Source organism: Dipodomys ordii, unplaced genomic scaffold (genome assembly GCF_000151885.1).
Source record: "Dipodomys ordii isolate 6190 unplaced genomic scaffold, Dord_2.0 Scaffold39, whole genome shotgun sequence".
Lineage (NCBI taxonomy): Eukaryota > Metazoa > Chordata > Mammalia > Rodentia > Heteromyidae > Dipodomys > Dipodomys ordii.
The window spans coordinates 12558630-12569368 of NW_012267255.1; the positions used below are offsets into that span (position 1 = coordinate 12558630).

Consider the following 10739-nt stretch of genomic DNA (forward strand, 5'->3'; position numbering starts at 1 on the left):
GGCGCGCTGTGTCTCAAGTGGTAGAGCGCTAGCCTTGAGCTGAAGAGCTGAGGGACAGCGCCCAGGCCCAGAGTTCAGGCCCCACGACCGGACCCCAAAAAGAAATGTACTCTTTACCTGACTTATGTAACTGTAACCCCTCTGTGCATCACCATCATCACCATCACATCTTTTTTTTTTTCGGCAGTTGTGGGGCCTGAACTCTGGCCCTGGGTGCTGTCCCTCAGCTCTTCAGTTCAAGGCCAGCGCTCTACCACTTGAGCCACAATGCCACTTCCGGCTTTTTCTGCTTATATGGTGCTGAGGAATCAAACCCAGGGCCTCATACATGCAAGGCAAGCACTTTTCCACTGAGCTACCTTCCCAGCCACACCATTACATTTTGAAAACAAAAAACAAAAACAAAAAGCGAAGTGGAGCTGTGGTTCAAGTGAGTGTGCCAGTCTTGAATGAAAAAGGCCAGAAGTCAGTACTCAGGCCCTGAGTTCAAGCCTTGGTACTAGTGCTCTCTCGCTCTTTCTCTCTCTCTCTCTCTCTCTCTCACACACACACACACACATACACACACCTCCAGAACCACTGTTCTTGAGCCACATTCTAAGATCTGACTCTCTGGAACATTAGTAGCAGTTTTAACAGAGGATTTGGAATTCGTCATTTTCTCCCAAGAAGTAAATTTTATCCCACCAACCTTATTTCATCAATCTTTGAAATACTCCCTGACATTTTTCTTAGCCCTTAGATGTCTAAGAAAGTTCTGAAGGACACAGAGATAAGTCTGGGTGACCTGAGCAAAGGGTGTTGAGGGAGAGCTGAGTGTCCCCTTCATAGTACCCCCACCCAGACCCAGGAAGGCCACAAGATGGTGGACACATGCCACCAGATTGTAGGTCACTCCTTGGAAAGCTAAGGACCAAGAAATCTTGTTCATGTGGCTTTCCTTCAACAGTTCCTCCCCCAAATGTCCTGCCACTAATAGGGAGAGAAAACATGCTGTGCCCATAACCAGTTAGGGGATGGAGCAGCCATGAAGTCACTTCTTCAGGGCTCCATGCTCGGTGTGGACAGGCAGGTGTGTAAGGAGGGGAACGAGTAGGGGGTGCAACCTCCGCTTACCCAATGGGAACCTTAGCAACTTACATGGAGTTGTTATAGTTTGACACAATTCCAGGAGATTCCCCCGGGGTGGGGCTTCGAAAACAAGGATTGTTCACATTGCAGAAAATCCCCTGAAGCCATGGCAACATTCCTGCTGAGGGCATCGCCTTGTTGGGAAAATGGCCTTTTAAACAGGGAATGAATGAAGACAGGAAAGAGTTAGTTGAGGAGGTCAAGGAGGCCCTAGCAGTGGGGTCCTCTTCCAGAAGGAACGTGGACCCTCTGGAGCTCTGTTTCACTCAGTGTTCATGAATAGGAGCATCTTCTGCAGGCCAGGGCTTGGGCTGGGTGCTGGAGCCCCCTCCAGGGAGGAGGCAGAGAACAGCTCTCCTGGAAGCCTGGCCATCCGTGGGGAGGAAGAACTGAGATGGGGCACATCAGTTCCCCCAAAGGAGAGTATTAGCTCAGGAAGGGTGCAGAAGGCTGTGGTGTGTACCTGGGCGGGGGTGGGGGGGAGAGAATGGTGAATTCTGACCACATTATAGACTGAGAAACAACCTCGCTCCACCCTGCCACAGCCAGGTTGCAGGTTCAGGGCTTCTAGAGGGAGCTGCAGAAGCAAGACTTTATTGGGGCGTGAGGCTGACTGAGAAATGGGAGCTGGGCCTCTCACAGGGTTTGCTGTTGGCTCCTGATATTCCAGGGTTCCACAGCATAACATTTTTTAAAAAGTTTATTTATTTTTTAATTTTTTTCTTGCCAGTCCTGGGGCTTGAACTCAGAGCCTGGGTGCTCAAGGTTGGCACTCTATTATTTGAGTCATAGCACCACTTCTGGCTCTTTCCGAGTAGTTTATTGGAGATGAGAGTCTCATGGATTTCCTGCGTGGGCTGGCTTTGAACTGTGATCCTCAGATCTCAGCCTCCTCAGTAGCAAGGATTAATAGGCATGAGACACTGGCACCTGGCTAACATTTTATTAAGTATCATTTATGGTTGTAATCGCATCTTCTTGCCTCATTTTTCCTCCTAGCATCCAGTATAACACAACCCCTAACTCAGTGTTTGAAAAATAGACCTAACTTGGTCTAAGAGAACTTTCTATAATCTTTTTTAAAAATGGCTAAGAAAAAAATGGCTAAGAATTTAATAAGCAAATAATATTAATATAATAATAATAATAATTATTATTAATAATATATCCCTTCAGCCCCACATTTAAGCATTTGCTTAGAGTAATTAAAACATCAGAATTTTTGCAGTACTGTTTGGTGCATTGGAGCAGCCATGAAACATGAAACAATGGGAATGCTCCCCTATGCTCTTCTCCCCCCACCCTTTATCCTCCACCCTCCCAAGCCCTGCCCAAGACCTTCTTAAAAGGAGAGGACAGGCAGTGTCTCTGGTCCGCCCAGGCTGCCCGCCATGCTCACATTGGTGTTGGCTGTAGAGCGGGTTGGCATTCCTTAGCCAGATCAAGATGAGAAACAAGGATAAAGGCCACACCAGTTCCACCACAAAGCGAATCTGAGGAAAGAAAACAGAGAAAGACCAATGGTGCCAGGAGATTCCTGGAGACTTCACCAGAGCAGACACATATCCTCTGGGGGCTGCAGGGCTGGGCTGTGGGGGCCAGGGGCCTGCACACATCACAGTGCCCCATACCAGTGCTGCGGGGCTGTAAACTTCCTGAGCCTGTGGTTACAACACTGCAGGTCAGCCCAGTACTCACGTGTTTGTGGTGTTGGTGGCACTATCATTGTAGCACCCACTGTGGGTCAGGTAAACAAGTGTAACACATACAATTATGGGCAGGACATAATACCCAATAATGCTAATAAATAACCATGTTATTGGGTGTATTCCTATTCTATGCGTGTTATCATTATTTTAGAGTGCTTTGCCTACTGATAAAAAAAATATGCTGAGTTAAGTCAGCCCCATACACCTGCTGTTTATCATGTTTCTGAATTGCATCATTTTCTTGTGTGCTCGATTTAATCTTGTGTTTTGTTCCTCGTGGCTACACCAAACACACTCATACCATATGACCATAACAGCCTAGGGGTCTATGAGGCTATGCCATATAAGTTTGGCTGAATGTGCTGTCTGATTTCTAAAATGACAAAATCACCTAGTAAGCACTTCTTAGGATATGCCCCATTATTAGTAGAACTTCCTTCTTTTGTCCCGCCTCCTATGCCACCTCTACCAATCAGATTTTGTGTTAATCTGGCTTCCTTTCTGCCTTTATTTCTGAAAACAGCCTTGGCTTGACCGATTCTGCACCAGAAACCCACTTCCCACCCCCAGATCTTGCATATCTAACAAGCTCCCAGGTAGTGTTGTTTGTTGGTGCCTTGGTGGTAAAGTTTTCATCGTGTACCTCTCCTTCTGCACAAGGGAAAAGATTCCTAGAGGCCAGGTGACTTGTTCAGTGACAGCCTGGGAAGCAAAGCCCAGCTTTCTACCTCCAGGGCCAGGCTCTTTCTGTCCCTCCCCATTACCTCATCTTCTAGTGCTTAATAGACCTCATAGGCAGTCATGGAATGAATTAATGAATGAACCAATGAGCAAATGGCTGTGAAATACTGTGACCCACATTAAAGTCAACAGAAATCTGGCTCACATTTTTCAATACCTTCAATTCCTTCTGTCATTTAAAGAAAGCAAGGTATAGTGCCAGAGGTTTTGGCCTCAGAAGAGGCAGCTGATACCCACACTGGGTAGAAAGTTGGTATTTAAATGTAAACTCAAGTTAGAGCTTAAAGACTCCTGAATCCAAAAGAGCCTGTTGGTTCTTAGAGTTCAATCTCTGGCCCTACACACAAAGCTGAGGGTTGGAGGTGTGAAATTACAGAGGAGAATGAGAATTAAAGAATCAAATGGTTCTTCTACTCAAGCCCTTCTCCACAGACTTTAGGAAGGAAACTCATAAATTCCAAAGGAGACCATAAGCAGACTAGACCGCCAGGAAAAGAGACTTGAGACTATACAGATCAGTTGGGAGCTGTTCACATGGTCTTTCATTTAACCCTTTATTGAGAACATGAACCTGTTCTCAGCAACCTATAAGTGCTTAATACATGTCTCTTTCTTCCTATATTCTTGATTTTAAAAGAAGTTACTGGGTGCTGGTGGCTTATGCCTGTAATCCTAGCTACTGAGGAAGTTGAGATCTGAGGACTGTGGTTCAAAACCAGATTAGGCAAAAGAGTCCATAAGAATCTCCAATTAACCATCCTAAAACCAGAAATGGTGCTGTGGCTCAACGTGGTAGAGTAGTAGCCTTGCGCACAAAAGTTCAGGGATAGGCTCACGTGCAGAGTTCAAGCCCTATGTCTGATAAAAGACAAAAAGAAAAGAAAGAAAGAAAGAAAGAAACAAACAAAGGAAGGAAGGAAGGAAGAAAGAAAGAAGAAAGGAAGCAAGGAAGGAAGGAAAGAAAGAGAGAGAGAGAAAGAAAATTTAAAAGTCCATATAGCAGGGTTCAACATAAATTCCCATCAAATATTTATGGACTGAGTGAACCCTTGTCAAGCCTGTTCTAGGAAGCTTCTTCAGGAAAGCTGGAGGTAAACCAAGGGCTGAGGCCATCCACAGTCTTCAGATTTAACAAACTGCACCCCTCAAATCCATTGACACTGGCTTCACCCCTTCTAGGTAAGGTTAGGGAGCAGGTTCAGCAAGATAGTAATGTGAGTGACAGTTGCAAGTGATGAAACTGGAAATTGTTCACCAAGGAAGCAAGACAGCCAACCCGGATTCTTCTCATCTGACTCCCCTGGAAACAATTGCTTGTAATGTTGGCTTTCTTTCAAATGAATGGGGCTGCCTTCCTCACGGTGATGTCTATCTGGGAGTGGTCTGGTATGTTAAATGCTGATGCTGATTTGGGAGTGGGAAGATCCAAGTTTCAACCACTTTGAGGCTTGCTTAACCTCTGAGTCTCGGTTTTCTTACCTCTGAGACAGGACTGCCATTTTGACCTGCAGGCTGCACTGGTGGTTAAGAGTGGACCACTCAGGAGCCGAGTACTGGGGTTCCTATCCAGCCTTTCCTTGTCTCAGACACATGACCTCGGTGACCCATTTGAGACTGACTCACCTGTAACATGGGGGTGATACCAGGCCCTGCGCCTCAGCGTCATTTTGGTAATGAGGTGAATTAATCGTGCCAACCACAGAAAGCAAGTTGTGGCACATGGTAACACCCAGTCCACATGGGCCACGGGTGAATATCCTGTAGTATTGTCACAGGGGTCACAGGGGCATTGTAGGTGACAGCAGATGAAGACAGATGTACAAGAACATACACCTAAGATCAACTTCAAGATCTTAAGCCTGCCCTCCACTGACATGTGTGTCTCTTCCCTTCGTGGATTCAGAGTTCTGGCACCTGCCATCTTGGAAACACAGAGCTTCCTAAGAAACGGATTACCCACTGTCCCCTACAATAGGGCTTGCCCAGGGAGGTGGGGAGAGCCTTGCCCTCTTGTTTTACGGATGGGATTTCTAGACTTACACGAATATACACCCTTCCTCTAGGCAATGTGAGGCACTTACTCTTGTATTTTTGAAAGGATCTGGTCTGTGCATTGTATTGGGATTAAAAAGTCCTCTATCGATGGAAGGTAGGGTCAAAATCCCCCTTTTCTTTCTGCTTTCTTCACTTCAGGTCTGGTACAGCTTTGCCTGTGTCCTTGTTCACATCATTGACTTAAGCCTTTTGTGTTTTGCTCATGATTCAGCCCCCTCACCTCCACCCCCAACGACCACCCAGATTGTTCACCTAGATCAACAGCTCTTACATGGCTGCAGGCTGGAAATGTGTGGGCATCTCAGGCCAAGCTCCATGGAACTTCAGATTCCCCCCCCCCAACATTTCTATAGGTACCAGTGGCTCACATCTATAATCCTAGTTACTCAGGAAGCTGAGATCTGAGATCATGGTTCAAAGCCAGCTTGTGCTGCAAAGTCTGAAAGACTCTTATCTACAATTGACCAGCAAGAAGCCAAAAGTAGAGTTGTAGCCTCAATTGGTAAATGCTAGTCTTCAGCAACAAAACTCAGGGATAGTGCCCAGGCCCCATGGGCTTGAATACACACACACACACACACACACACACACACACACACACATACACACACACGTGCATGTGCACATGCACAAAAATGAAACAGAAAAAAAACATTTTTCAATATGCAAACAAGGCTGAGAATCACTGGGTCTTGGTGTGGTCGGAAATCTTTGAAAACCGTTTGAGGGGTCAATGTTACTGCTCTGTGAATGTGAGCTTTGGAGGGACTTCACAGTTTGCCTTAACCCCTGCACAAAGGGCCTTTTCCTCCTCCCCCTAGAATCTTGCTTTGTACCCCGACCTCAGAAGCAACCTTGTCCTGGATGCTCAGCTATGCTCCAACATACCCTAGGGAGAAATTCCACAGCATAATCAAAAACATGTTTCCAGAGCAGCTTGGGTTCCCTCTACCTCTTCACTCTAAACATGTCTGTAACTTTAATTAAGCCCAGTTGAAGCTCACAAGGAGTCTGTGGAATTTTTTTTTTCCAAAACCAAACTGGCATTTACTTGTTCTCTCTGCCTCCCCCTCTTCTTGCTTTACCATTCATTCTATGTGGAGGTAGACGGGCTCCTGGTGTGGGGTGGAGGGGCAGAGTTGTGCTTACTGTTTTAAAATTTAGCCAGTTAGATTTTTCTTCCCTTCCTCTCTGTTTTCCATTTAGAAGGCAGTAGCCAGGACTGGAAATGAGAGGTATAATCCTCTCTTCTGGGCCGGGAACACAGATGGGACCCAAGTCTGGTTAAAAGCCATCCAGAGCCTCATACACGGAAGCTGGTTGCTCAGTCCCCCTCCATCCACCATGCTGGGCCCAGGACTAGAGGCCACTGCTCCCCCAGTGCCCAGGTCTAGGGTCCAGGAAGTGAGCCCTCTACTCTCAAGTCTTTAAGGCCTTCCTCCTGTCTTGATCTGAAGCTACATGGATACTTAGGGAGAGGCTCTAGGAAATGCCCAGGGACCCTTGCTGTGGGTCTCACACCTAGTGATGTTTACAGATCCCACTGATGCTGGCCAGACAGAGTCAGTGGGAGGCCCATGTGGAGTTCTGTCCTCCAGCCCAGGGTCTCATCTGACCTCACCACCCACCCCTACCCTGTGCTTTCTTCTCCTCCACAGTCACACTTGTGTTTCCACTGAGTGATTATGATAGTCAGCCTCCTTCTTCCTAGCTCTGAATCCCCTAAGGGAAGGGGCGGTGTCCAGTTCATCTTGGTACAGGTGAACATGCAGCATGAGAAATTATCCAGCCCCTCTTAGTGATCTCCACGAGCTGTCGGTTCCATAGGTTTTGAAACCTGTAAGAGTACACTACAATGCATGTGTTTGCTTGTACTGGAGTCACACTTGGTTTGAGTCCCAGGTTCAACCCACCCTAGCCCCTCATTCCTATGAATAGAGATAATGGAGGTCTCTTCTGGAGCTGTTGTGAGTATTGAATGAGGTAATTCATCTAGTACTGTGCCAGGCATTTAGTAATACTGGGAACAAACGTTAGCCAAAAAAAAAAGAGGGAGGAGAACAAAGATGTGAAGACTTTTATCTTCTGTCTTTAGGAACTGAGAGAGGAAGAATAGGGAAATTTATTATAGGTTTTTCTGTTTTCTTTGTTTTGTTTTTCTAGTACAGGGATTTGAATTTGGGGCCTTAAGCTCTTACCTGGCTTGCTTTTTTCTTAAAACTCAAACTGGTGCTCTATCACTTGAGTCACAGCTCCAGTTCCAGCTTTTTGTTGCTTAATTGGAGTGAATTGTTTCCTGGACTTTTCTGCCTTGGCTGGCTATGACCTGTGATCCTCAGATCTCAGCCTCCTCAGTAGCTAGGCATACAAGTACAAGCCACCAGCATCTGGCCATGTTACCTGTTTTTACTCTTGCTTTGCTCAAAGCAGTAAACATCTAAGACCATGAAAATTCTATTAAAAGTTATAGATTGCATGTGAAGTATTTTTCTTAGTGCAATCAATTTCTAAAAGCAGAAGTTTCCAGAATAAGCACAGATGCCTTTCAGAACTACTAGGAGATATAGGACATGCCTCGATCTTATCCAGACATCTTAAAAACTCCCAGAATATGGTACCCATATAGGTCATTAGGATGGCATCAAAAGAAAGCCATCTCTGGTGAGGCCCAGCCCTTAGAAGATGCCCACAGCCATGGCTGGCAGCCTGAATGACTCCATCCCCCGGGATCATGCTGTGGAGAAGCCCAGACTCCCTAAACAGGAAGATGCCCACTGTTGCCTGGGAAAGGGAGCAGAGATTAGGAGGGCTTCTGAGTCAGACCTTGTCTCTGAAAATTGCATTAGTCCCCGAACCAGCAACATGCTGCCCAAGAGAATGGGACCATTGCAGGCCAGCAATGAGGGCCATTAAAAAGACATAGAGGGCAAAACAAACTGCCCATCTTAATTCCTTGTGGACAAGAGCAAGGGGAGAGGGGTGGAGAAGAGAGGGAAGAGACATGAAGGAAGGGAAGAAGGGTGAGAGAGAGAAAATGCAAGAGAGGGAGCAAGAAATTGGATTTTCTTCAGCGATACATAGCCGATACGTGTTGTGCAGGCCACAACACCGTTGTATGCGGTGACTATTACTTGAACGAAGAAATGAATGAAAAACAGTGAATATATTTAACAGTGAATCTTGGTCATATTTGGTCAATATTTTCATTCAAGAAATGAAGTTCCTGGAAAGGATGGAGACTCCGATTCCTGAGAGGCCTTACTTGTGGCACAAATGATGTCAGTGCTAATTTAGATAGTAGTGTATTCTGTGGACAACACTGTCTCCACAGATGATTGAGTTCGAACCTGGCTTCCTCCTCCAGCATCCTTGTGTCTCATCAAAGTTACATGGCAGCTGCTGGACTAGCTCTATGGGGAGTGTGCCTGCTGCAGCTACCTTTGGTGACAATCACTAAGCTGTTGTCCCTTTGCTCCAAAATCCTGGCCTGGGACAACTCCTTCTTGAGTCTGCACTTGCGACCAATTGTTAAGGCCCAGTAGCAGCAGCCTCCTCATGTCAGCTCCACTGACTTCTGGTTTTTGATGTTATCTTTAATAATCTCACTGCAAGACATTTCTTAAAATTATCTTTAAGTAGTTGTACAAAGGATCTGGATTCAACATATCAATTTAGGAGTACAATGCTTCTTGATCCATATCCCCTTTTTAATCATTCTCTTCTATTGATACCATTTCCCCCCTCCATCCTCAGAACTGAGTTCTGCAATCCTACCTCCACAACACATTGGAGTTTTCCTTTTACCCTCTCGGATGCTAGTTGTGTGCTTCCCTGATACCCTCCTTCCCCCGCCCTCCCCTCAAGCTGGTCTCCCCGTCTAGCCTGTGGTTTGCCATTAGCTGATCTCAGCCCTCCCATTTCCCACCCTGGCCCCTCCCTTCCTCCTTTTTTCAGCTCCTTGAGTCATTTGGCATTGGCAGAACACAATAAGGCTGTAGGGGAGTGCATTATTGCTTTAGAATTATGTATTCATTCCTTCACTTTCCCAGAAAAATTAGACAGAGGCCATGGGGGGGGTGTCACATTTCTCATTCTCAAAACATCTGTCTGATTTCCCCAGCCAACATGGTATCCCAACCAGAGGGCAAATCGCTGTCATGCTTTGCAGTCCCTCATCTGGCCCATCTGGGTATCAGATTATTGAAGAAGCTCAGGAGATGTGTATGGTGTTCAAGAACACATTGCAATCATTGAGTCTAAGATGTACTTTTATTATGATTATTTTTTCCACAAAGAAAGAAAAGAATGGGACTTGGTGGTGCACTGTATCCCATTGTTCAAATGGGTGAAATGACTGTCTCTGTGCTGGGAGGCCAGTTGCTGTTTTTGTTTTCCTTTGAACCTGTGCTGGAGTTTAGGATTCATGTTCATTAGGTGTTGTGGATTGGACCAGCAGGTGCCAAAAACCGGAAATAATGAGTCAGTGATGGCTTGATATCCTGGTGGGGGGGGGGGTGGCGTTTGGAAGCAAGGTAGGCCCTCTGTAGGCTTATATAGTGGGGGTTGGGGTGGGAGGATATTTTAATGGGGCCAAGGACAGGGAGGTACAATATCCTGTGAAGTGTACTTGTGAGAGAGGTGCACAGTGCAACCAGACAGACACACACAGCTTCAGAGCAACATGGCGGCAAAGACCCTCACATCCCACCCCCACGCCACCCCATGCTTCTAACCCTCTCTCCTGCTACACACCTCCCCTTCAGAAGACAGACAGAAGCCATTACCTTTTGCCTTTTCCGCAGGGTCCAGTTTTTCCAGAGCAAAAGCTGTATCTGTCTAGCGAAGCCCATGCTGGTGAGCACCCTCAGCCCTGGGGCTCAGCTACAGCCAGGGCTTTGACAGCAGGGGACATAAACAGTCCAGGCCACCTCTGGCTCAGGCCACTGTGCCCTTCTGGTGATTAAAGGCTACTTTTCCTCTGCAAACATAATCCCATTTAATTACATGTAATCCCTTTGTCTGCGAGAGGAGGCAGGCACTGCATTGGCTCCTTTTTTTAAGAAGAAAAAGAAAGCCCAGCACTAAGGGAACTTTCAGGGGGAG

General features: G+C 46.4%; 1 protein-coding gene across 1 annotated transcript in view; it reads right to left on the reverse strand.

Moving 5' to 3' along the window:
- The window catches only part of Abca4 (ATP-binding cassette, sub-family A (ABC1), member 4), a 127803-nt gene extending 117302 nt beyond the window's left edge, over window positions 1-10501 (reverse strand). The window contains exons 1-3 of the mRNA XM_013018245.1: window positions 10421-10501; window positions 2531-2624; window positions 1141-1282 (exon numbers count right to left, since the gene is read on the reverse strand). Of these exons, the coding sequence (XP_012873699.1) occupies window positions 1141-1282; window positions 2531-2624; window positions 10421-10486 (302 nt within the window). The 5' untranslated portion in view covers window positions 10487-10501. The remainder of the gene's footprint in view (window positions 1-1140; window positions 1283-2530; window positions 2625-10420) is intronic.
- Window positions 10502-10739: the final 238 nt, after the last annotated feature.